At 44.5% G+C, this 27,461-nt stretch overlaps 2 protein-coding genes across 4 annotated transcripts; one reads left to right on the forward strand and one right to left on the reverse strand.

Annotated features, from left to right (window-relative positions):
* The first annotated feature begins 35 nt into the window (after nt 1–35).
* TRMT112 (tRNA methyltransferase activator subunit 11-2) lies at nt 36–4,021 on the forward strand. Its single transcript, XM_075281467.1, has 4 exons — nt 36–224; nt 2,067–2,168; nt 3,657–3,749; nt 3,833–4,021. The coding sequence occupies exons 1-4, from the start codon at nt 150–152 to the stop codon at nt 3,932–3,934; spliced, it is 372 nt and encodes a 123-aa protein (XP_075137568.1). The 5' UTR covers nt 36–149; the 3' UTR covers nt 3,935–4,021.
* Nucleotides 4,022–10,472: 6,451 nt separating this feature from the next.
* On the reverse strand, nt 10,473–25,702 carry ESRRA (estrogen related receptor alpha). 3 transcript variants are annotated; one of them, XM_075281469.1, is made up of 9 exons: nt 25,466–25,702; nt 23,858–23,897; nt 23,441–23,541; nt 17,984–18,301; nt 17,190–17,306; nt 16,814–16,939; nt 15,940–16,107; nt 13,603–13,872; nt 10,473–12,481 (listed from the first exon to the last, which is right to left on the reverse strand). In XM_075281469.1, exons 4-9 carry the CDS (start codon nt 18,285–18,287, stop codon nt 12,234–12,236), a joined length of 1,233 nt encoding a protein of 410 aa, XP_075137570.1. In that variant the 5' UTR covers nt 18,288–18,301; nt 23,441–23,541; nt 23,858–23,897; nt 25,466–25,702; the 3' UTR covers nt 10,473–12,233. The 3 variants fall into 3 exon arrangements, with proteins under 3 accessions (XP_075137570.1, XP_075137569.1, XP_075137571.1); XM_075281468.1 differs by lacking the exon at nt 23,858–23,897; XM_075281470.1 differs by lacking the exons at nt 23,858–23,897; nt 25,466–25,702 and adding an exon at nt 23,808–23,826.
* Nucleotides 25,703–27,461: the final 1,759 nt, after the last annotated feature.

Here is a 27,461-nt window from a genome sequence, read left to right on the forward strand (position 1 = left end):
GACCAGCAGAACGCAGCGCAAGCGCTTAGAGGTTTTCGTCAGGGATTGCTCCGCCCCCTTTAGTCGCCTAGTGACGGGATCTGCAGGCCGGGCTGTACAGTCCCCGGAAGTAGCAGAAGTGTGAGCCACGTGGGTGCCGGTACCGGAGAATGAAGCTTCTGACGCATAATATGCTGCGGAGCCACGTTAGTGGTGTGACCCGAGGCTTCCCGCTCATCATCCGGGTAGGACTGTATGGGCTGTGTGTAGTGTGCGGCTTCAGTGCTGGTACTGCATGTGTGCACAGTCCCTGAGCACCTGCTCCTGTGTATAACTGGTCTTTGTTATTCCCCTTCTGCTTTTGGTTTCAAAAACTGCATTAAAAAACCTGATTGGTGTAAACACAGCCTGAGGCAATATCAATGGCTTTCTTCTAATATTCAGTGATGGGCTGCGCTTTAGGATGGGCCCACCACATCAGCTTGTTGGGGGTTTATGGGCCGTCAGTAGGTCACGTCTTACTTTTACCCGTTTTCCGGCTCCCTTAATACACTGAAATGTATGAAGGATTTATGAAAATGGCGCCCTCTGGTGCAAAACAGATGGGAAAAATGGATTTTTTTTCACTGCCGTTTTTACCCGGGGTTGTGTAAGGTTGAACCATTCACTTCTTTTTTTTCCCCTAGTGGTTTTGTGCCACTCGCGGAACAAAGAAGCGACCTGCCCTTTTTTGCCATAGAATCCGCCGCAGCGTCCACGGTGCCACATTTCCCTCCCGACTAGGCCCATTCATTTGGGCCTAATTCAGAGCGGAATGCCACGACTGGCTGGCGGAGCATGAATTCAGCGCACTGTCTGTTTTCTAGTTGTATATAAAACCACGTGCGCCCAAGAATATGAAATTTCCTCTTTAAGGCTGGGGTCCCACGTTGCAAAAACGCAGCGTTTTGGCCGCACCAAAAAAAAAAAGCTGCATTTTACAGGACGTGCAAAGCGCATGGGATTCTGGCTAATCCCTTCCACACATTGCAGAAAATACTCCTCAGTGGAAAAACTGTGAATTCAATTATTCCTCCAGAAATGCTGACGGTTTCCATATTGGTATAATAGGGGCATAAAGTACACAGAGGTAGCCTCTGCGAGCTATGTGTGAAAAAATGTTGCGTAAAAAAATGCAATGCGTTTCCGCGGCAGGTTTTTCTGCAGCACTTTTTTGCACCTTTGTAGTGCAACTCCAGGTTCTTCTTTCCCTAAGTAGATAATTACCATAGCAAAAGACGACAATATGCAGCACAGTGCGAAAGTTCTAGGCAGGTGTGGAACAATGCTACAAAGTAAGAATGCTTTCAGAGATAGAAGGGTTAATCGTTTCTTTTTGTCATTTAACGACATGAAGGAAAGACAACTCTAATCCCGTCAATATTTGGTGTGACCTTTGCCCTTCGGAGCAGGAGGAGTCCTAGAATTGACGATATGGCCCCAACAGATATAGCCCTGAGCTCACCATCGTCTAGTCGGTCTGGGATGACATGAAGAGACAGAAGAATCGGAACAAGCGTTACATCAAGCCTGTCGAGTTCCTTCAAAGACTTGCCTGCAAGCGGACCAAGAAGAGTTGATGGAGGGCAAAGGTCACACGAAATATACATGAGATTAGATTTCTCTGTTGTTCATCCTTCGATTTGTGAAAGCCTTCTTACTACCCCACCCCCTGCCTAAAACTTTTGCACAGTACTGTGGGCCTGTAGTGCTGACCACTGATAAAGTGGATTTATTCTTACTTTGTGATTCTGAAATATGGACGTGTGCCCTAAGAACACTCGACCCTCGTGACCTTGGTGACATTGCGTTATTTCTACAGCTCGGCCACTTATACTCTACAGTTTGTTATTTTTTGATTCTTGTTTTTTCCCTGCATTTTTTTAGCAGGATTGGACTCATCCTAAGGTCATGCTCCTGTTCACATTCAGCCCTCCCTTCAGTGCAGGAGGCCGAGCTGTGACTTTTGTACTTCCCTCTTTTAGCACTAGATGGCGCTATATTAAGTATATTCTATGTATCTGATGTTTTGCCTGCTTTGCTTTTAGGCAGATGAGGTGAAGCTTAATTCTGTGGACTTCAACCGAGATTTTGTGACTCGTATGATCCCTAAGCTGGAATGGGAGGCGCTGGTGCAGTCCGCAGAGAGCGTGAGTTATTCTTTATTACCAATGTAATAATCTCAGAATATTTTGCTATTTTATTACCCTTTCTATAATAATGTAGCATAACCCAGTGTTGTCCCTCAGGCAGCACTCAATAAGGATCGCTCCCCCTACCATGCATGATCAAGTGTGCTAAAGATCCCTAAAAATAACAATTTTAGCTGCAGGGCCCATGCTGGATACAAAACCCCTCTAGCAGCACAGATCATCTTGTAGTCCATGGTGAATCTTTTAGCTTCCTGCAGTTATAGAAATACTAAGGTGATTATTTTACCTCGGCCTGCTACATGGGGGGGATCATTTAAAAAAAAAAAAAAAAGAGGTACTTTTTTTGTACCCTGTTCCCCAGAAAACTGATGGGCAAGGTATGATAAATTATATATATTATACACACACACACATTAGCTTCTGCGTGTTGTTGGCGTCGATAATCCGCCTATATTCAGCAAATTGCTGCCATCGATAGTTTGCCTGCTCCAGCATTTTGGTATTTGTCCTGCTGCTGAACTTGTTCCTCATACCGTGCCTGTGGTTGTTCCGGCATCTCAGCAGCTCGCTGGGACACCATATAATGAGCGTGTTGTTGGCGTTGATGATCCGTCTGCTCCGGTATACAGCTGGCCAGCCACTGAACTTGTTTCTTGCACTGTGCCTGTGATTGTTCCAGCATCTCAGCACTTCGTTGGAACACCATATAATGAGCGTGTTGTTGGCGTTGATGATCCGCCTGCTTCGGCATTTTGGCGGCTGTCAAGCTGGCCTGCCGCTGAACTCATTCCTTGAGCTGTGCCCGTGAGTGTTCCGGTATCTCAGCAGTTTGCTGCAACGCCATGTAATGCATGTGTTGTCGGTGTTGATGATCCCCCTTAGCTGCGCTTCAGGAGAACTGTGACTTCTGGCTTCCTTCATAGCTCTCATTGTTTGCAACAAATTAGATTTTCTTTTTCCAGGCATGTTGAAAATTGGCAAACTGCCAATTTGGATTAAAGGCGTTTGCCCATGTCAGTTTGTCAGCACTGGAGCAGATCAGATAATATGCAAATGCGTGAACACTGATTGAGTGTTAGTGTGTGTTTACACACAGAGATAACAGCCCTGGCTTTCTCAGAAGCTGAGATAAGAGCAGTGTAATATAGTATATGAACATAAATTCATAACAGTTGTGAATCCATGTCATTTACCGGGATAAAAAGTAGCCTATGTGTTAATCGAGCTGCCAGTTGAAACATACATGAGTCTGATCGCATTGCTGCTGCTATGAAATTTGCTTAGCTGTGTATACATATACAGTATGTAGACCTTGTATGAGGGATTGACCCATGTCTTTACAGTGTTGAGTGATTTTATATTTTTTTTTATCATTATTTTATTTTATTTTTTTACTACTTTGGATTTGAAATGTCTCCATAAATCTGATGGAACTGTATTTGGTATATGTGATATGTGAATGGCATTGGTTTCTCTCCATTACAGCTGGGGCACGGCTCGGACCTTCCACGAGAGCTCTTATCCGGATATGAGAATGATGAGGAGTTCTTGAAGAAAGTCCACCATGTATTACTAGAGGTAAAATGCCAGGCTATATGTAGGGCAGAGGTGGGCATGTGATCTTCTTCTACCCCAGCACTTATCTTGCTTATCTCTGCCAGGTTGAAGTCATCGAAGGTGCCTTGAAATGTCCGGAGTCTGGCACAGAATTTCCCATTAACAGAGGAATTCCCAACATGCTTATCAATGAGGAGGAGTCCTGACCCGACGCTCGGCCCCCGACCCTGTAAATATTTAATCTTATCGCCGTTTATTCTCTGTTCTTATTAAACACTGTTGTTGTTGTTGGACATCCGTCTGTGGTCTCTTTATTGGGACTTCTCTAAAGTCAGTCCTACTCTGTACATAGCCGAATACTCGCTTAGTCAGCAGTAGAGATGAGTGAGTACTGTTGGGATCAGCCGATCCGAACAGCACGCTCCATAGAAATGAATGGATGCACCTGGTACTTCCGCTTTGACGGCGGCCGGCCGCTTAACCCCCCCGCGTGCCGGCCACGTCCATTCATTTCTATGCGAGCGTACTGTTCGGATCGGCTGATCCGAACAGTACTCGCTCATCTCTAGTCAGCAGCTATCACTCTTGAAGGGACAAGGCTTAACACGTGGTGCAAAATTTTGGCACATTTTTTGCAGGAAAGTAAGCCAACTAATAAATGGGGCAAGGTTAGACTACGTAGTCTACAAGTACACCAGATTCTCGGCCTGCATTAACCACTGGCACCGTTTACGACTGTTTAGACCAGGGATCGGCAACCTTCTATAGCTGCTGTGAAACTACAACTCCCATGATGCTCCAGTCACTTCCATGAGCAAGTATGCATGTTGGAAGTTGTAGTTTTACAACAGCTGGACTAGACTTAGTCTAGACTAAGACTTGGGACCGTATGAGTTTATTTCAATGGACGAGTCTGGTCACATGACCCTCCATCCGTGTCCATTTTAAGGAGCTTTGTGCAGTCTGAAGTGACTTCTTTGACTGGCATTTCCTACATATGTAGAGATGGATGAACACCAATGACTAGCACAACATGAAATCTCCCTGATGTTTATTGCAGTTGAAGCCCATAAGAGCCTTAATAGTATACAATGGTCTATATATATATATATATATATATATATATATATATATATAGGTTTATAAGCAATGAGGTATATTACATATGCACATTATTCTATAGGCTATATACAGAAGTAGAGGGCGCCCACAATTATTTAGGTAACGAGAACCAAACTGCAAAGCAAATACAGGAGAGTTATAACAACATGGATGACTGAGAACAGAATGTACTAAACACACAGACAAAAGTACCATCGATACAGAGAATACGAGAAGCGCAGAGCGGCAGAATGTAGTGTAGCTGGTATGGAAGACAATGCAACACAGGATGAAATGCCAACGTCCTATCGGAACGGCGCGGATACCCCGCCCGGCTAGGTTTTGTATCCGAGCACAGAAAAGACAGGCCCAAATTTAACAAATCAAGTAAAAGACAGGACTTGTGATATTGTGATCTGCACAGTATGTTCCCTATACAGTGGGGTCTTCTAATATGGCTGACATATGGCCAGTTTCATACACCTGAATTTGGGCCAAGAGACTTGGTCTGTGTATCAGATGGATTTACCCGCTCAGCTGGAGCCTGGTTCTGCTTTGCTGTGGTCAGGGGCCTAAATTCACTCAAAGCACAGAGTTTCTTGTCCGTCTAAAACCAGCCGCCGGAGACCGGGTTCACACAGGGTTTTTTGGTCCGAAACCTCCGCCTCAGGTTCTGATCCAAAATACGGCTAGCTGCAACTGGATGCCCGTGCTCTGGAATAGGCCCAAATGAATGGGCCTAGTCAGGACGAGGGAGTGTCTTCAGGCGGATTGGCGAGGCGACTCCGCCTGAAGAATGAGCATGTCCGTTCTTTTTTCAGGAGTGGGAACAAACCGCTACCGAAAAAAAGAACTGACCAGCCCCCATTGAAATCAATAGGAGCTGTCATTTTAGTCAGGATTTTGAGGCGGATACGGCATCAAAATCCTGACCAAAATACCCCGTGTGAACTCCGCCTCAGATAAAGCTTATGACTTGTCCTGCACATATCAATACTTCTACAATAAATCGTGCAATACCCGAATATTGGAGGAACAGCCACTGAGCCTATTCACTAATACTGGTGTAGTATAAGGGAACTAGCTATTGAAAGTAACATGGCCGAACCACAAGTGAGGGTCTGTCTGCTCCTCTATAGTCCACATTACAGCTTTTCCTATAAGGCTACATCATTCTGTCCCTCTGTTATTCCTCCTGGTTTACTAATAAAAGAGGAACGTTCCTATACAAACTGCACAGTCACGGTTTACAATGTCCTGAAAGGGTAGGGGCGCTCTTCTTTAGCAAGGGTGTTGTTATTTTACTCACAAATATTCAGGAGGAATCACAGAGGAACAGCCCAATGTAGAAACGATGCTCCAGAATTATTTCATGGGGAATACAAGTATGTACTAAACCAGACATATCCTCTATAAGGGGGAAGGGGTGATTGTTCCTTGTGATGAGTCCTTTGCTTAATCCTTACCACCGATCATACGGCCAGGAAACTAGCGTAGATAGAGGGATTGGTAAATTATCTCATGGTCTTAATTTCTACTCTCTGCAGCAGATTATAGTTGGTGCATCAACCTCCAAACTACCGACTAGGGGTAACAGGTAAGTGTATGATCGCTGATTTGGAAAATGGGGTCCCGTCCACCTGTCTGAATAGAGCGGTGGCCGTGCAGGCTCCACGATCCTGCTCCTCTAGTCATTTCTTAAAAGGGATTAGTCGAGACAGTGCGCCTCCATTCAGACCCCTACCCAGATAGGGTCCCCTAACCTTACAGATAAGTAATATTAAATCTAGACACAACCCCTTTAAGGGGGCGTTCACACTTGCACCTGGTGTTTGCATTCTGCCAGGTTTCCGTCATCAGTCCTGGCAAAACTGGACAGGGGACGGAAACCCAGCAGTCAGCTTTACAACCCTTTCACTTGAATGGGTTTGTAAAGGTGACTGCCCGTGTCCACTTGTGGCCTGTTTCCGACAAAAAATGTTTTCCCCATAGACAGGCTACAGGCAGACGCGGGCGGTCACCTTTACAAACCCGTTCAAGTGAAAGGGTTGTAACGCTTACTGCCAGGTTTCCGTCCCCTCTCCGGTTTTGCCAGGACTGATGACGGAAACCTGGCACACAGGACATCGGGCACAAGTGTGAACAAAGCATAACACTTCAGAAAGCGAGCACAGATCTGTAGTGTCTGTACAACTTCTATTAAGCCAATTTTTGTATACAGTTCTGTATAGTTTTGTACAGTACAGTATATATATTAGACATGTTGATGGGCATTTACCTATTTATATTATTAAATCACCTAAAATGAACTAAAAGTTCTGCAGAATATGCCCCATGTTATATTAGGAGTGCACGGCTTGGTGCCCACCTTGAGATGGTCTGTGGGCACCATAGGCATTGTCTATAGATCATCACTTCCAAGCTGAATCCTAATTGCTTGTTATGGGTAACAACCACGTCTCCGTTGGCACAATGCATCCATTGTGTGTCCCGGTGCCATGGATTCCTGCAGCTCTAGTTATTGCCTATGTCAGGTTTGCAAAACAATGGTTCCAAACCACAGGGGCCCTGCTGGTAAGCCGCCCATCCACATTTGTGCTTTTTTTTTTCCCGTGGTGACTTGCAGAATAATGCGAGATAGAGCATTGTGTCCTAACTCTCTATTCAGATGAATGTTTGTTCACGGCCATGTGACTATGAGGGATCTGTGAAAAGAGGCTGGCAAATGCAAAATGGCCAGGAAAACTTCTCTCTTTGTCAAGGCCATTTTGCACACGGTTTGACCATTAAAAACTAAACTCCATTTAGCTGCATAAGACCAAGCCTCTATTAGGGCATACAGCAGCTAGGAGGAGGTTTACCTCACAGCCATTAGAGGAGCGGCTAAGACAGGGGTAGGGAACGTACGGCTCTCCAGCTGTTGCAAATCTACAACTCCCAGCATGCATAGCTGCTCTGCTGTTCTTGGAACTCCCATGGAAGTGAATGGAGCATGCTGGGAGTTGTAGTTTCACAGCAGCTGGCGAGCCGAAGGTTTCCTATCCCTGGCCATTAAAGGCGTCGTACTAAGATTATTTGTAACCCACATATGAGGTGGTGGTCTCGCAGACGCACTGCCGCAACATTCATCTCATCGGGATTGCCAGAGATAGCTGAGCTTTGTACTCGGCAGCAGCTCCATACAGGATATAAGTAACCTCCATTCTTGGATCAGCGGGGTGCCCACATCAGACACTTATCCTGCACTGATAATCTTGACATAACACCTTAGACCTTATGAGGCTAGGTCACATTGTCACAAAGCAGATTTTGCTGCATTTTTTTTGCACCAAAGCCAGAAGTGAGTACAGAAGGAATGGGGAATATATAGGAAGCTCTTATACGTCTACCTACTACTCAATCCACTCCTGGCTTTGGCTCAAAGAACTGCAGCTGTTCCGTGACATGCGACCTCTGCCTTAAATACTATATGCATGTGGATGTTATAAAGGGGGGAGACCCCTCTGGGTATTACAGACAACCCAACAATATTGTATGACACTAGCTGGCCACTTCCCTCCTTAAAGAAGCTGTACAGGACACAAAAACATGTTTTTTTTTGTTTTTGGGAAGTGACGTCATGTCTATTGGTCACATGGCAATGCCATAGAACCATCCCATTACAATGAATAGGACTGAGCTGCAGCAAGGCCATGTAACCAAAGGACTTGATGTCATCAGAAGAATAAAAAGCCATGTTTTTGTGTTTCTGAACCCCGTAAGTACAGAAATAGCTGACAATACAATAACCCCCAGATCAGAGGGGCCCAGCGATTGCTGAAACAGGTGAGAAGTAACCAATGGGAATCTAGACCCTCGCCAAGAAACCTGAACCGGATTACAGTCCCAGTGCCAGCTTTTTGTTCATTGAGCGTATCATGAAAAGATTTGTATACCTTTCATGTGTTGGCTTGCATATACCAATGAAAAAAATTAAAATAAAGCAGCTTTAGGCTCTATTCACACCTTCGCCACTGATTGATTTCTGCCAATTGTTACAATAGCTAGGAAAGGAGAACTAAAAATGACCAAGTAAGCCGATGGCAGGCCTGGAGGAAGTGGCAAGAAACTGCGGCCCGTCTACTGCAGCACGTGAGCCTGAATAGCCCCATAAACCACATCTTCCTCCATAGGTTACCAGCACACGAAATAGATTTTTGTACAAATAATATTGTACAAATATGTTTGCCAGAGACCTGATCCCTCTACTAAGTGACTTGTCGTGACTCAGAGTAGATACTTAGCCCGATTTCCTTGTGCAAACAACTAATGCAGCTCCAGGCCGGGGCCTGATCTAGGACAGCCGCTACCTCGAGGGTGACACCTGCTGGCTGCAGGGGGCAATGCTGCTACACCATCCGCTCGGGATTAAAGAGCAGTTTCCAGTTTCTCATTATCATATATCAGGTAGGTCTTTAGGGATTATATAATGCTACAATGTTTCATATGAAAAGGGTTTTACATGAAGATCCTTTAAGGCTAAGAAGTTCACATCTAGGCCGGAGTCGGCCTGAAATCAGCAGACGTAAAAAGTCCTGCACAAAGCACTTTTTCCTCTACCGATTTCAAAACAATGGCCACCCGACGGACCCCGTTATAGTCAAGGGGGTCCCTCGGACTCCATCTGTATCTGCTATAGACCTAGATGTTGGCCTGGTCCTGTGATAGACCAGAGCAACGAACATGCTGACACTGGTGTGAACCCAGTACAAGTCATCAGGATGTGTCTAGACCCCACTTATCACATAGCGATGATATAACGTGTACCTCCAATGAATATTATAGGAGAAAATATACACCGCTTACCAGCCCCTTCTCCTATTTTCACATGAACATTACAATTCATTCATGTTTTTAGGGTCTATTGTTCTATTTTACCTGTTTTCACAGACCCCTCCATACACAAATGCATGTGACTCATGAAAACGGGCATCCTTGATTATGTAAATGTACACTTAGAGAGACACCATGATATAGCATCCTCCCTCTCCATAGACTTCTACATACTAGAAGTAACCCAACTTTATATGAAGCTGACTGTCTGTAGCCTCTCCCTTGGCTTCTATTAGTAAGAACAGGCCAAGTAAGAAGATGGGAAGGAAAGCAGTTTGATAAATGGAGAAAGAAGCATTTCTCTTTATGTTATATTACAAAGCTTCTTATAGTTACTTCTAAAAGGCAGTTTTATAAGGTTCCTTTTAAAGAGGACCTTTTATCAGATTGGGCACAGGCAGTTCTATATACTGCTGGAAAGCCGACTGCGCTGAATTCAGCACACTATCGGCTTTCCCGATCTGTGCCCCAAGTAAAGCGCTAGCGGTCCCGCTACGATAGTGCTTTACAGTCAGAAGGGCGTTTCTGACAGTCTGTCAGGAAGGTCCTTCTGCCTCGCGGCGCCTATCGCTCTGTACAGTGTGAGCGGGGAGAAACGCCCCCTCCCTCTGCTCACAGTACTCGTCCATAGACGAGTATTATCAGGAGGGGAGGGGCCGTTCCTCCCTGCTCACACTGTACAGAGCGATAGGCGCTGCTGTGGAGAAGGACCTTCCTGACAGACTGTCAGGAACGCCCTTCTGACTGTAAAGAGCTACGGTACCGGGACCGATAGAGCTTTACCTGGGGCACAGATCGGGAAAGCTGAATTCAGCGCATTGTCGGCTTTCCAACAGTATATAGAACTGCCTGTGCCCAATCTGATGAAAGGTCCTCTTTAAGGACGGACTCTTTATTCAGTGGCTTGTTTCCCTTCTTTTAGAAATGTAGGACTGGCTGACATGCCACAACACATACGGGACATTTGTTGGAAGAATTGTGCACAATGCCAGTGCGGGAAAAGTTGTATAACTGAATGAATTCAAGCATGGCTGCCATCTTAGAGACTGACAACTTTTTTCCTTACGATTGCATTAAGGTCATCTTAGGACAATTCAGACTAAACAGACCCTAACCTTAATGTATAAAGGATGTGTGCTCAGGTGCTCATATTACATGGGGTTAAAATTTACTTATGACTATATAAGTATTCATCACGCTGCAGAGTACCATTATGTGTCAATGCAAACTTAAGGTGGTCATCTAAATCCGCTCTTGCTACCTATTCACACCGAACGAGATAAGGGTCCGATTAATGGGAATCCCATAGACTTGCATGGCAGCAAATATGTGCAACCACTGCCCCCACAGGGGACACAGATCTTGTAATTGGTGAAGGTCCCATCCCTAGCGATCAGACACTTATCTACGTATCTAACAGGATAGGTGATAAGGAGAGATGGGCGAGTACTCCCGTTTCGAATAGCACGCACCCATAGGGATGAATGGACGCAGCCGGCACGCAGGGGGTTAAGCAGCCAGCCGCTTCCATTCATTCCTATGGGTGCGTTTCGAATAGTACTCGCTCATCTCTAGTGATAAGTCTTACTGTGGTTATCCTAAATGGATTTTTTTTTTGTTTTAACTCTACTTAACATGATGATAAGGAAGCCCGGCGTGTCTCCATGACAGATGAGTGTGTGCAACAAACCTTGTATAGGCGGCAGAGTCCCTAACACGTGGTGAGAATAGACAAAGCAGCTAAACAATAATCCACCACCCCCTACTCATTTTCTATTACATTGGGTGACGGTTCATTGAGGAATGCAGCCAAATGTAAGCGCTGTTTGCAGAACTTTTCATATTAAGTATTACACATGAGCAAACCCGGGTTTGCAAAACGAATATAGTGCACCATTAAGTTACATCCCCTTGTCAGCACCTGCAATGACCAATATAGTGTTAAACTGAACAAAATGGTTTCTCCTTCTATAGGATTCGCCAAAACCGGGCTACAAATCCTAAAAATCTAAGGGAGATTGTCATGTGGACAGACAGGAAAAATCAACTGACCGATGTAAAGTCACACAACGATGAACGGTAAGAGGAAAAAAACGGGACACATAACACCGAGTTATCATCCAGTAACTTTGCGATGTGCCCTATTGCTTGCCTATGGGAGCAGGTTATGGCTCAAGAGTATGTCTGAGGGATGGAAGGACTCCCGGCCGTTCTTCCTATGGCTTATCCTACCATAGGATATCAGCACTTTGCTAAATTAAATAAAAACTAACACTTTGATGCCACATAGCTCAATCTTCAACATATATCTTCTTGCCATGTGTGTCCATGTATATCCACGTCATATTGCATACATGTCTCCGCCCATATCTTCCTCATCAGTCCATAATGCATTATAAGAAGAATGTGTGCATCAAAAATAAAATTGCTTGTTTGCTTGTCCTATACATTCATGATGTAGTCCCAAGCTTGCATCCCCTGGGGCGTTACAAGGAAAGTACATGGGATCTCCTTTATAAGGTTTCATCCATGTTAATCCATCATGGCTTCCAGCATCTCTAGGAAAAGCTTGTGCATAGGGACAGTCCCTTCTTCTCGTAAAGCGTGGAAGTGCTGGAGGACTCTGCCAGCGGTCTGGCGAAGTAAGGGGAGTGTAAGAAGCAATTTCCCGTCACGACAGGGTTCCTCGGGGTGGCGGCTTGATTCGTACTCACTGAGCGCTTCTTGCAGAGCGTCGCGTAGACGTAAAACCGCATCTGGATCTTCGATGTGCACAGAGTCTACATAGAAGAAAATCAAGAATATTTATAACTGGCCCACATTTACTAATAGTTAGACTAGACAGATGCATCAGATGTATTGCCCAGTATGAGCCAGATTGCCTTTATAGTACGAACACTGTCCAAGTTCACATCTCCTATGTGGCTTAGTTTCTGCAGAATTTTACCATTAAATTTTGGTGCAATTGTTGTACGGAATATTGTACTTTAAGCTCCTTTGTGCTAGTCTAAAAAAAGAAAAATCACCTAAGGGTCCTAGCGGAAAAAGGAACTCATTGACGTCAATATGGATTCTGAGGTTGATTCAGCATCAAAATCAGCGCCAAAAACTCGATACATAATTGTGTACCTATGCCGCTCCTATCATACCTTAGGTCACAATGTCAATAAACTCTCCCCAATGTCTATGGGGCTGATGGAAACAACTGGACTTATCCATCAGACCCATAAAGAAGCAGAACTATACATTGCTCCACTCACTCTCACCTTCACTGCTGTTATGCAGCAAAGAGCCCCAACATGCTCTGGAACCCCATTCTTGTGATCATGGGACCCCAACTCTCAAAAAATTAAGAGAGTTGTCCAGGTTTGATGATTTTATGGCCTATAGTTAACATAGGCCATAAATATAGGATTGGCGAGGGACCGACAGTGGCTCCCAAACTACACACAATGCAGGGTCAGAAGCAGATTGGTCCGGTCCCTATCTATTGCAGTACCGGCAACTCAATGAACTTCAGCAGATTCGTACAGGGTCTGGTTGTTGGTCCTCACGGTCAGATAATAATGGTCTATGCTAAACATAGGCCATTAAATTCTAAAACCTGAACCTGTAGATAGATAAACGTCAAAGGTGGGTAATCCACCTCAAAGACTGAGTATACATGTGAATGCTCCAATGGAGCCCTAAGGGTGAGGCCGCACATTGCAGTCTAATTTTAGCTTTTTACAGCTATAGGACCACAAACATATGGCCTGGTTTGTACAACCAAATGTTAGGACTCCAGACCCCTGTTGTCATGATCCCGTGGATATGAGATAAGCTAAAATTTTGGCACAAACCCTTTTACGTCAATACACATATTAATTCAGTGTTAGCCAACACAATAACCACAACGCACCTGAATTTGTAAGGGTAAGGGCTTTTAACATGACATACTCCTCCCTTTCCACGTGCAAGGCCCGATACTTGCGCACCAGGTGAAGAACGCAGGAGCAGAGGTCGGACAGACGGGCAGAATGTGAGGACTCCTCATCCAACACAAAATCCTCGGCAAACACAACTTCGTCTTCGTACGGAAGGGAGCGAAACACAACTCCAAGAAGGAGAACCTCCATCCAAACGCTCTGCAAGAGACTCATCTGGTCCGATAAAGAAAGGGAAGAAAAACCTGTAAAAATTTAGAGAAAGAAAACATTTAGCGACTTTGTGTAACACGGTCTGATATCGGCATGTAAACACGGCAATGGCAACACTAGTCATTGTGGAAAGTAACATATATATATATATATATATATATATATATATATATGCAAAGAATTTTCAGAACAGTTAAAATTATACTTCTGACCTGTAAAAAATTGGTTAGGAATGTTAGGGAAAATTCACCTTATATTTAATTACAATCCATTATCTGCCAAATATTAGCAACAAATGAACTTCACACGTCAGCGAAATCTCCTAACTGTGCAAACAATACAGCAAGAGGAAATGGCCTGAGTGAACCTCGACCAGCAGATGCGATTACGTAACACCGCCATGTGACTGGATCACCCTGGGCTCTGACTGTGTGACTCTGCAGCGTAAGGCTAACGCCCCACGTAGAAAAACACAGCTAGAAAATGCTGCAATCCCCCCTCCCCCCCAAAAAAAAAATGCTGCCTTGGATTTGCTGGATACAGGTGTATGCCCCTCTGATCTGTGAGCAGGACTAGGTGTATACATGTGGTCTGCCTCCAGATGCAAATGTAACGGCTTTCATTCACTCACAGCAAGCAGAGATCTTGAAGTTTTTTAGGATTATGATATTAAAGAGGACCTTTCATGTCCTTGGCACACGCGGTTTTATATACTGCTCGAAAGCCGCTTTCCCGTTATGTGCCCCGGGGCTGGAGATCGGTGCCAACACCTACATGTCAATTTCTTTTTTTTCTTTTTTCTTATGTGGATTGTGAGCCCCATATAAGTCTCACAATGTACATTTTTCCCTATCAATATGTCTTTGCAGTGTGGGAGGAAATCCACGCAAACACAGGGAGAACATACAAACTCCTTGCAGATGTTGTCCTTGGCAGGATTCAAACCCAGGACTTCAGCGTTACAAGGCTGCAGTGCTAACCACTGAGCTTCCCCTCCTACATGTCAATTTCTGTTCCAAATTTTTCCAGCGGATTTCAATGTAGCAGGGTGAAATCGGAGATAATATCTGCAAGTTATGATTCTGCTGCAGAGTCACAGAAAAACTCAGAAATAGTTGCTGCGGGGTGGACGACCCTAAATGAAGCACCAAATGTTTTACAGATTTCATTACATAATGATTTACTTACATACAAAGATTTAGGCATTTCCATGTGACAGACATAGATTTCAGCATGTACTCCATAATAAAATATACAATAATAATAACTCCAATATTTTGTCAGATTCCACACGTAGATAAGGGTAGGTTCACACTACTGTTATTCAATGTCCCTTGCTATCATAAGTCATAGTGCTGTGATGGCGAACCTATGGCACGGGTGCCAGAGGTGGCACCCAGAGCCCTCTCTTTAGGCACCCATCCATGGAACAGATTATACTGTGTGGGGGCCACCATGGAGCAAATTTTACTGTGTAGGGACCACTGTGCAGCAGATTATACTGTGTGGGGGTCACAGTGGAGCAGAAATCTCTATAAATCCCCATTTGTATGACCATATTTTGCAAAGGTTAAATTGCCGTGTTCGCACTTTGTGATAAATTAGTGGGGTTTGGTCGCAGTTTGGGCACTTGATCTCTAAAAGGTTCACTATCACTGTCAAAGGATGAGAGCAACGGACATTAAATGACAGACTCCTGACAGCGGGAGCTCTTTCTGTATCTGTCTGCATTGACCCCAATGTAAAAAACATGATGGAAGCTTTCTTTTGTCATGTATTTTACTTTTCTGATGGAAGAAGTAGTGCTGCATGCAGAGCTTTTTCTTCAGTTACAAAAAATAAACAAACAAGATGGAAGAAAGTGTCCGCCATGTTGTTTACATTACAGTCAACGGGGCTCAGTCTGTGTCTGTTACTGTCATTCTATGATGGATGACAGCAACAGACATTAATAACGGTAGTGTGAACGCAGCCTTGGCAGCAGACTGCACTGCAAGTCTGTGACGTCTGAATATGGCCCTACAAGTGAGAGTAAAGCATGAAGTTTACCTATAGGATGAGATTACCATCATACACGGTCAGTGATACTACTCACACACCTGGGATATTCTTGGCCCAGCTGATAATAATGACAATCTCTCGATCTGCAAGGTCACACAATGTGCTCATGGACTTCAAGTAACCATCAGGAAGTGATGGGTCCGGCATAGCAAACAGCTTATCAGGCTCTGCCACCAGGAGATGTGACACTACCGTGTTCACTGGAGCTAAAGAGTAGGAAACACAAAGGTCAATGTGCTGAATACATATTAATTCTATTCACAAGCCTTCAATGGAAGAACAGCAAGGAGAAACTGTAAGGAGAAGTAGCATGACATGGCTGACAGCCAAGGTCACTGAACCCACAAGATATGTAGGAGCAATAGAAATACACCACCCACTTGTGACTGCAGCAATGAGACGGTCACGCGAGTCAGATGAAAACCGGTAGAAAGTGAGCAATAAGGGTGTATTCACACAGTGCAGTTGAGATACAATTAAAACTGCTTTTAAAAAATATTTTAAAAAATTGGTCAAATGCTTAAAATAAATGTGTTTCACCTGTGCAAACACCATCCACATTGAAAACCAGTGCAAAAATCACAAACTTTTTTGCCAAGGGGTTTCTAAGGTCCCATGTGAAGTGGATGCTGATAACCTACCTACAGCATAGGGCATTAGCATAGGATTAGTGGGGGTCCGACACTTGGACCCTGTCCTAAATATCTGATCCGGCTGCAGGAAGGAGATATGCTCCAATACAAGTGAATGGTTGCAGAGCTGCAGTTCTCCCGGCATACGGCTACAGCCTATGGATCTGTAGCAATGACTATCGTAAAAAACAAAGGTTTTACCCCTTACTATAATTTTGACCTCAAAACGTCCACCCCTTTATGTCATGTATAAGCAGGGAAGGGCGAGCTCAGATCTTACCTTGTTTCTTGACTACAGTTGTGCTTTGCTGGGATTGTTGTCCGCCTGGTGTATATTGTAAGATGTCTCCTTCTGGTCTCCTCTTATATTTTTGACGACCCCCTCTAACACGGTCTAAACGTACCCCTGTAAGTAAAACAAAAAAATGTAGTGTTTTTTAGAACCTGATGACTTTCATAAAATATTCTCCCTATTTTGCTAGTTCCAACCCAACCAAAGGACGGCTCAGGTGGCAGGGATACCCAGGTTATCGGTGGGGTTCCCTATAGTGATCTAAGCACAGTTGAATAGAATCACTGGTGGTCCAGGTATTACATCCATAACAGGACAGTATACCAGATACTGACCTAACATACTATAGAAGCATTGCACTCACCCTCCTTGAGCATGCCCACCCGAAGACACTTTGTAAATCGACAAGCTTGGCACGCCTTCCGTCTCCGTTTGGTAATTTCACACTCATTGGTGGCAGGACAGCTGTACTCGATATTGCCTATGGTAGAAATTGCAAAGACAGAGTTCAGTATATTCATTATAGTCTATGGTCAAAAGCTGAAACTGTAACTGAAAGTCCTGCGCGGCCTAACAGGAGCACTGAGATGGCGGATATGTTCTTATTGCTCTTATAATACTATGTATTGCATTGCATCATTTTATGACAGGCGTTCTATTAGGCCATGCTTTTGGCACAGCGTAAAGGAATTTACATAGGTATCCCTGACATGCCCCTGGCTGCCATGTAAAAACATTGGACCGCTGCAATCTTGTTTGCAGGAGTTTTGATGCCTCCAAGAAGGAGCCCCCTCCTTACAAAGCTCCTTAGATGCATTGGTCACTATAAGGTGGTTAGGAGTGGGTGCCTGGGTACCGCACAGCCGGGGACCTGCAACGTAACCACTGGGAGACCCTTCATTATTCCACCGCAACTGACATAGAAAGTCAACTACTGTGGAGTAAGGCCTGTCAGTGACTGACGTAGAAAGTCTATACATTGGTCACTAATGTGAGCCTGTCAAGTCGATTTGGGACACTAAACTGTCGCCAGGTGACAGGGGGGGGGGGGTCTACTATCCCAAATCGGCCTGGAAAGGGACCACAACTGATAAGCAGTGTCAAACATATAAAATGACACAATGCTGGGATTTTAATTCCCTACTTTTGCCGCCTTACCTTGTATAGTACGTTTGAAGAAAGCTTTACAAGCTTCACAAGAAGCCACGCCATAGTGGTATCCAGATGCCACGTCGCCACACACCAGGCACAGCCTTTTAGGGATGGAGTTTAGGACATATTTGCCCCTTCCAGGTGTATCTTCTTGTTCATCATCGCCACCCCTGCAGCAGCGAGGACCCTGCGGTTCAGGCCCGTGTCCGCTACTATCACTAGACCCGCTAGGACTCCGGCGTCCAATGCTTTCTGGGGTCCCTGGTTCTGCCTTGATGCAGAGATCAGGGCGTCTGTCACGAGAAGACATGATAAAGAAGCGTTCTGCAAAAAGTAAAAAAATTATATATTTTTAGTATTTGGAAATAACATACAGTACCATAATAACAATTCTTGTGATAACCTTCATGCAAATCTAATTCCTGACCACAGGGATTGAGACAGGAATCCTCCCCCCCCCCCCCCAATATTAGAAAAACATGGCTGCTTTTTCCCAAAAATGATGCCACAACTGCTCACTTTGCACTTCCATTCACTTCGGCTATGGTGCGGCACACAACCCATGGACAGGGGTGATGCTGTTTTTGGAAAAATGCAGCCATATTTTTCTAATTCTGGACAACCACTTAAGTGGGGGAGGCAAACACATATAAATATACATCGGACAGTCTAGAGAAGCCAGGTGGCAACTTCTATTTTAGCTGCTTGGCTACAAGAAAAACCTGCCTCTTAGAGCTGCGGAACCGGCTTGTGAATTTACACCAATTTGTCACAGTTCTAACAAGTCTCCTGGCTGTATACAAGGCTATATATTGTATTATTACATGTCATTTACTTAGGGTACGTCTCCAGGGTTATAAAACTGAACAGAAAAAAAAAAAATCCATAGCGGAATTTGTTTGACCTGCAAATTTTGCAATGCATATGTCGCACTTGCACTATGTATTGCAAAGGATGGAATCTATGGTGAGAATCCATTATAGAAATTGTCAAGCTGCAGATTTACAAGCCGCACTGCAGGTCAATTTCCGCATGGATTTTTTTCTGCAGTGTGTGGACACATAGACAAGATAGATTCAGGAGACATTTGCAGAGTTGTGCAGGGACCCAGTACATAGTGTCAGAACGCTGCACTCAAGAGAACAGGAACAAAAGTGCATCCTCCTTATAAATGGAGCGCCAGTGCACCTACGGGACCAATGCTCCATTCACTTCTATGAGGGTTTTGGGATCGCAATCTACGGCAGTCCCATAGAAGTGAATAACACTTTGGAGCTTCATTCACATTGAGGTTGAATGGAGGGATTTTTGGACTGCCATTCTCCTGATCACTGGCGGTCCCAGAACTTAGAACCCCAGCGATCTTACACGTTCCCCCTATCCTGTGGAAATGGGATAAGTGTCTGTAATGGCAGAACCCCTACCATGTACCTGCATATTTCAGGAGGCCTAGCTAACCACCTTATGCATATGAGGGTCTCCCAACTCTTCCCTGGTAGCACATGTTAGTGGAGATCTGTATCAGGCTATTGGATTCCAACATGCCTAATACTTTTGTCCTCCCAGGGAGTACCACCATTAGAAGTGCCTGGCAGCGCCTTCCTCACTTCTCCAAATTCAGAGGATCAGAAGAGGTGGCTGAATGGATGTTCAGACAACAAGTAATACCTATCTAATCCTGGGAGACAGTAGACATTTGTGGAATCAGGTGACATCAATACTATTTCTACCCCTTTTGCAAGGACATAGTACATTCAGGACCCCTGTCTATCAGAGAGCAAAGAACTCCTGGAAAGAGAGTCTATGAGGCCGTGTTCTGGAGCACCAGAGAGTGGTGGCATTGCTGATCTCCATAATAGTGACTCTAGAAGGAATCCACAACTGATAGAGCAGGGTACGGATCAGAACGTCTGCCATGTTAATCCAAATCCATGCAGATCTTTTCCATTGCATATAAGTGGGACCCAATTTATAGGCATCACACCGTGACCGTGGCCTTATGCTATAGGACCTGTAGTGTTCATGTATTTCCCACACGTATACTAAGTGACGTATATACAAGGGATTGGTTTATAGAAAACAAGGGCTGGAGAGAAAGTAGATCTGGACCACAAAGCCTGCTGACAATATAATAAGAGTCGACCCTATATTATCATATAATGTTATTACGTGGGGCAGGTCAGCTCAAGCTGGACCAGAAAGTGTCTGCAATATGCTCTTTTGCAGTTATCTGCAGATTTTTGGCACTAAAAATCCACCATGTGTTTAATGCAGCCTGATAAACTTCATGAGAACAAGAAAGAAATCACATGCTGCAGATTTTGTTGCAAAAATCTAAGTGTAATATAACCTGTCACAAATCCCCCAAGTTTTTACCACTATTCATTAGGCTGATCATCGGTCTGTGTAAAAGGGTCTTAAGTCGGCTGATTTTTTTGGCAATATTTGCTGATCACTGGGGATCCTGGTTTAGCTGATCAGCAGGGGCCTCCTGAGATCTGTGGTACACACTTACGCTTACTCAAAGCTGTGTTGAAACAATATAAAGAATGATTCACGAAAATGCCTCTCAGGCTACGTTCACATCTATAGTGGAGTCTCTATTTGGAGATGTTGTTGTAGTGGGCGTCAAAAAGTGCGGTTTTTCATCCGACACCCAGTAGATCCCATTAAAGTTAATGGGGTTCATCAGACTCCGTATGTGTCCGCTGTTATAGTGACACTAGTGTGAACCTAGTCTAGTGAGTGGTACCATGCAGAGTATAGTTAGGCCTCATGCACAAGACCGTAACGTTCACGTGGTTAAAAGTACAACACCATACATTTCAATGCGTCCATACATACAACTATAGTTTTTGTGGTTGTGTGTCCGGACTCAATTGAAGAGCCACAAAATATGGAGCAGGTCTTATACTTGTCTGGACTTGCGGCTCTGTGAATTCATTTTTACTGTATGCGTCAGGCCCGGTTCACATCTGCGTTCGGTATTTCGTTTGGGAAGTCTGCTTGGGAACCACCCAAATGGAATACCTAACGCATTAAAAAGCGGTGAGCAATGAAAGCACACAAACCTCAGACTATAATGGGGTGCGTGTGTTTTCCGCACGAATCATGCGGAGAGGAAAGTAGTTCTTGAAGTATTTTTCTCTCCGCAAGACTCGTGTGGTCACCGCACGGAAACCACATGGACCCCATTATAGTCTATGGGGTCCATGTGGTTTCATTGCTCACCACTTTTTAATGCGTTTGGTATTCCATTCAGGGGGTCCCCAACTGGACTCCCAGAACAGAATACCGAATGTAGATGTGAGTCAGACCTATGTGAAAACCACAGATGATAAACGGATACTAATCCATGTGTCATTCATGGAGTTTTTACTGACCCACAGACTTCACATGGCCGTGTACATATAACCTTACTGGTCAGGTACCACTTGTGTGTACATGACTAACCATCTGCTACTACTGTACAATGATACTGTCTGTATTTAGTCTGGGGGCCACATAGCTTCGGTGTTGGCTTACACACTTGGCCTTCTGCCAGAAACCTTACTCATATATGTCTGATGGAGGACGCGGAGTGGCACCCATGTTAAAAAAATAAAATAAAAAAAATGTAGTTTGTTATATTTTTGTTACTAGAAACCGCTGTATAGAATAGCCCCTTCTGCTTTGCGATTCTATACAGTAAAATAAATGCTATCCCAGATGCGTAAGGCTAGACAGAGGCCAATAGGATTACTGGTTGGTATAATAAGACCTACTTATGGGTACAATGAACATCTGCCCAGGGCTGTGGAGTTGGTCGGACAAATCACCGACACCTCTCCAACTCAGAAACAGTAAAAATCCTCTAAGGGCAGGTTCACATCTGCACCCGGTCTCTGATTTAGCCAATCTGGCCCGTTCCGTCTTCTGCCCCGCGAAACTGGACAGGAGACGGAAACCCGGGGGTCAGTTTTGAAACCCATTCACTTGAATGGGTTTGCAAAGGTGACCGCCCATGTGTGTCTTCTGACACAAACCCATTCAAGTGAATGGCTTTGAAAACAGACCGCCGGGTTTCCGTCTCCTGTCCAGTTTCGCGGCGCAGAAGACGGAAACCGGAGGGATTGGCTAAACCGGAGACCGGGCGCAGATGTGAACCCGCCTTTATTCGAGAAAAATCTATGAAAGTCCTTATGTAACTAACTATACCTCTAATTATACAATAATAAAAATTATATAATATCATTAAAGATAATTAATCATTTTAGTCTGAAGCTGGAGACGGTAACCTTTTCCCTACGACTCCGTGACGCTAACTGTACAACCAATCAGTCCGGCCATGTGCGTTTTATGCTCTCTGCCGCAAAACCGTTTTTTTAAAATCGGACACAGAGTACTGCATGTCCGACTCTGTGTCCGATTTAAAAAAAACGGTTTCGTGGCGGAGAGCATAAAACGCTCACCGCTGCACAGCTTTCAAACCCATTCAAATGAATGGGTATGAAAGAGTCCTGCAGGTTTCCGTCTCCTGCCTCTGTTTTGGGCAGGTAACAAAAACCTGCAGAACGGAGACCGGGCGCAGATGTGAACGAGCCCTGAAAGGAAATATAAGTAAATCTGTAATAAGAATATTTCCCAAGCTGTCCATATATAGCAGGTGGTCTTATATCTGTGGGTTCTTATACCTTGTGGACGCCTTCTAGCAAATGCTTCGGGTAAAAATATAATTGCCAATGAGCGCTGTAAAAGCAAGTGTGTGACTATGGAAACTGAAAAAAGTCATGGTCAGATAGTCACCGGTCATAGTCAGGTCTCTTATTGTACATTGTCTACAGCATAACTAACTATAGTCTATAGGAGCAAATCTCTAAGACGACTGGAGACAACGCACCCGCAGCTAAAGGCTAAATAAGAAGAAACTAGATCAAAGGAGGGAGAAAAAGAGAAGCGAGAAACCAAAGAGAGAGATAGTGACCTTTGCACTGCTTTAGCCTCATACACACGTTAGTTAGACTGGTTTAGCAATAACCTCAGGGTGTAAAGGACATGAACAGTAGCAGCGTTGTAGCAACACAGCCATGTTGATGGCGTATACAGCAGATAAACTACTAATAGCCGGGGTAGGTGGTCAGAAACTAAGGACTGGACGAGACGCCCTGCTGATAATATAGGTGAGGGACACACGTTATCATATAATAGGGTTATGTTATTACACGGGGTGAGCCGGCTTGCAAAATCACAAAAGGGGTAAAATTATAGTAAAGCTGCAAATCTAAAAAAAAAATAGACATAAAACGTCAGTCCAGTAATAGTACAAAGTTGGCAAGTGGTCAGTTTAACCTTTAACCTGTACCCCTCCCCCTCAATCTCTGCAATACCTCGGCTCACTGAGCACAGTTCCTGAGTCCATAAACCTTACACTGAACACACACACATTATCGTATACCAATAGGGAATGGCATGGCGGACACTTACAAGGAGATACACATGAAGGCTACAATCCCGCTCTTGTGGCTCAGGCACCCCTTTCTTGACAGGTGGTTTGATGTAGTCTTGGCTGATAACAGAGGTGACACCTGTAGAAAGGACAACACAAAGCGTGAGTATATATGTATATGGGACGTACAGTTTATATAGCCTCACTCCTGTATTTTATCCAGAAAATGATGGATTCCATCACAGAACTCCGATCAACCCCATTATTCTCAATGGAGTCCCTAGACCGTGCTGGTGTCCTTCATATGATGGATACAACATGGACGGTTTTTATTTTTCTGTCCCTATACCAAAATGGAAATGATAGCTTGATGTGAATGTAACCTAAGAAAGTCATGTTATATACTTGCAATATACTGTGTTCCTTATGGACAGGTCTTCAAAGTTCCTATATACCTTCAATAGCTGTCCACCGACGACTAGTCTCCCGAGCGCCCTATATACAGATGTAGCAGAGTTAGCATGAAAAGATAAAAAAAAACAATGAAAAATCAGTGAAAAATGTTTTTCCAATAACTTTTCATTGGTCTTTGTTGTCTTGTGTGATAAGATATCTTGCTGCAGCAGTTTAACCCATTGCAGAAGTTCGGGTTAACTCTGCAACACTACATGTGTATGGGTTCAGTTCAGCCGAGTGTGCATGTGTGTTTTCAGAAAGGAGCGTCCGATCACCTGGGGTGCGAATGAAGTGTTGTGATATCTTGCCTCTCCCCCGACATCACCTTTTGGGGGGACCCCAACACACATAAGGCAGTCAGCCCGTCCTGACCAAATCAGGGGGTGGGTTTCCCAAACTTAATTTAGTTGTACAGGGGTCTTTAGAGAATTTCCCTCTAAAATACGCTTAGTCCTTGAGTTGCCCTTTTCTGCCAAGTTAGGAAATTTTCTATAAAATTCTTTTATTACTGGTAAAGCTGAATGATGTTAAAATTGACCCCATAATACTCAGCTTTCTAACACTCCTGAATGGCACTGGCATAAGCAGATGGATTCCCACTCTATTAAAACTAAGTGACAACTGCTATGGCATGTCATGGTAAACCGTCACCCAACATCACCAGGTACAGAAATAGTTACCCAACTTTCCCAGGTACAGAAATAGTTAACAGCCAAACAGGACAATACAAGGACTTGTATTAATTGTCGGACTTGATGTCACAATATAAATGTGATATTCCCTGCAGAACAAAGTCACGTATAGAATGATACTATATAGAATGACAACCTTTATAGCCGAACCCCCGAAACGATGAGGAACGCAGCACAAGGCATCTCTATAGAGCTGCTCTGTGCTGCAACCACGTACATTGACCCACGTCTCCAAAATCCCAATGACCTTGGCTCAAAGTCACTGCATATTTCCAAGACGGGAAGGCGAGCTATATAGACCGATAACATAATAATCACATGTTATATACATCTATACGTACACGTAGGAGGAAGGAAACAGCTGGAGCTATACAAGAGTGATCCTTCAAGTTTCAGGCACGGTATCACAGTGCGGTATACACATGCACATCTATATACATACAGTACATAAATACAGCTATATACTCCGTACACACATGCACATATATACAGCATATACATTAAAGAATGGTCTCTATAGAGCCGATGTAAATAAATGGCTCCTTATCTTCACACTTTAGCTACTGATGCCTACTAAAATGTCATCTGGAGACATCTCACAAACCCAGATGACATAGATTCACCCCCGAACTTCTACGATATATTAAGCCAAAGGGGGTGCAATGACCGAACCTTCCTAAAAAGTTTGGTGCCACTCAATTGTGACTCGAGACTCAATTGGATACACCGTATACCCATATAGTGCCATATAGGTGCATAATGCCAGCAAGCGGCGGCACAACAGCTGTTGTGGCACTACAAGTCCCAGTATGGGGCTGTCAGAGGTGGCCGGGGGTTGTAGTTTCACAACAGCTGCAGTCACTCCTCCTCACTGATGGTATATAGCTGTATATATGGTTGTGTAGACACACTTACCCCCCCCAGTCAGGCTCCTGTTGTCATTGCGCTGCTGGTGGCCCGGGCTCTTGCACACTCACTCACTCCTCCAGTCGTGCACAGCCTTGGTGTGAATGTGCTGAGCAGTGTGGCAGGACATGTGTACACCACAGGCGGACGTACACACAGTTGTGTAGGACACGGCAGAGGACACACACACTCACACACACTCCGGTGTCACACACTCACACACAGACACACTTCCTACACTGGCTCCTCCCCCCCGGCCGGGACAAGCAGGGAAGGGGCGGGGCCTCGCATGCTCAGCAGCCTGCGCTACAGCCTGGCCGGCATTGGCGCCTCGTCCTGTGCGGCTGCCATGACTGGCGGCTTCATTGCATATTCTATGAGGGGATTTATTCCGTCAGGGCTGTGAGGGTGTAATACTATAACAGGAATTAGCCGTCAGCAGGGCTGGGGCGTGAGACATGATGGCAGCCTGTCTACCTATAGCTGCACCTTGTATTAGTAGCCTGAGCACTCTTCACACGACCTTGTGTGCGACCTTCAGGCAGAGTGAAGTGACTTTGCAGGTCCTCTAACTCCTCCTGTGCCTCAGTGTGGTCACAAGTTTGCTATTGCCCCTGCCAGTGACCTTGAGCAGCTGATCCGCTCTGTCTGTCAGGCAAACATGTGGCTTATGTGCGGCAGACAAGTACCATGTCCTTCATATGACCTCTAACAAGGCGCCCCTCCCTCATGGAGACATCTCACAGACGAAACGTGCGAGGAAATCACTTCTCGGTGTCACACGTCCTATCAAAAGCTGGGGTGGTACGGGATGGGATTTGCAAAGATGCCAATTGTTTGCACGTAATAAATAATAATAATAAATTTTATTTATATAGCACCAACGTATTCCGCAGCGCTGTACAATTTGTAGGGATCAAATACAGACAATTTAATAAATAATAATAAATTTTATTTATATAGCGGCAACATATTCAGCAGCACTGTACACTTTGTAGGGTTCAAATACAGACAGTCAGGGCTCGTTCACATCTGCGCCCGGTCTCCGTTCTGCAGGTTGCAGGTTTCCTGCACAAAACAGAGGCAGGAGACGGAAACCTGCCGACATGTTTCAAGCCCATTCATTTGAATGGGTTTGAAAGATGAGCGGCGGTGAGCGTTTTATGCTCTCCGCCATGAAACTGTTTTTTTAAAATCGGACACAGAGTCGGACATGCAGTACTCTGTGTCCGATTTAAAAAAAAAAAAAACGTTTTGCAGCAGAGAGCATAAAACGCTGACAGCCGGACCCGGTCTTGACAAGTTTTCGTCTTCTGCATGCAGAACCACAGAACGGACTGCCGAATGCTAGTGTGAACCTAGCATAAGATACATTACAAAGAAAATCATTTCACACAATGGGACTGAGGGCCCTGCTCACAAGAGCTTACAATCTATGAGGTAGAGGGGGTGACACAAGAGGTAGCAGGGGCGGCATTGCTTATACAGTGGTCAGACAATTTTGTAATAGAGGTGACTGTCATTACACAAACATAAAACTGTACGAGCCATCACCAGTCATGTCCTTCACCATGTGGATGGAGCTTGGACTTATAAAGTTAGCCTGAAATGGCATCATATTATGTGGGAGCTGGAACAGAGAAGGGTTAATTTTAGGGATTCTAATTACAGTACGGAAGGGTTGTGTTACGCCTGTCTGAAAAGATGTGTCTTTAATTTGCGCTTGACGCTGTAGAAATTGGGAGTTAATCTGATTGTCCGGGGTAGAGCATTCCAGAGAAGTGGTGCAGCTCGGGAGAAGTCTTGTATACGAGTGTGGGAGGTTCTGATAATAGAAGATGTCAATTGTAAGATTTCAGTAAATTCTCTCAATCCTCCATGATTCTTGCATTATCTGGGCATGTTCACACATTCAGGATTTAACATAGGCAAAGCCGGTGTGTAAAAATAAAAATGGCTAAGAAATTTTTGGTTGGCATTCTGATAGCTACAGTGGATGTGCCAG

This window comes from Leptodactylus fuscus, chromosome 7, assembly GCF_031893055.1.
Source record: "Leptodactylus fuscus isolate aLepFus1 chromosome 7, aLepFus1.hap2, whole genome shotgun sequence".
NCBI lineage: Eukaryota > Metazoa > Chordata > Amphibia > Anura > Leptodactylidae > Leptodactylus > Leptodactylus fuscus.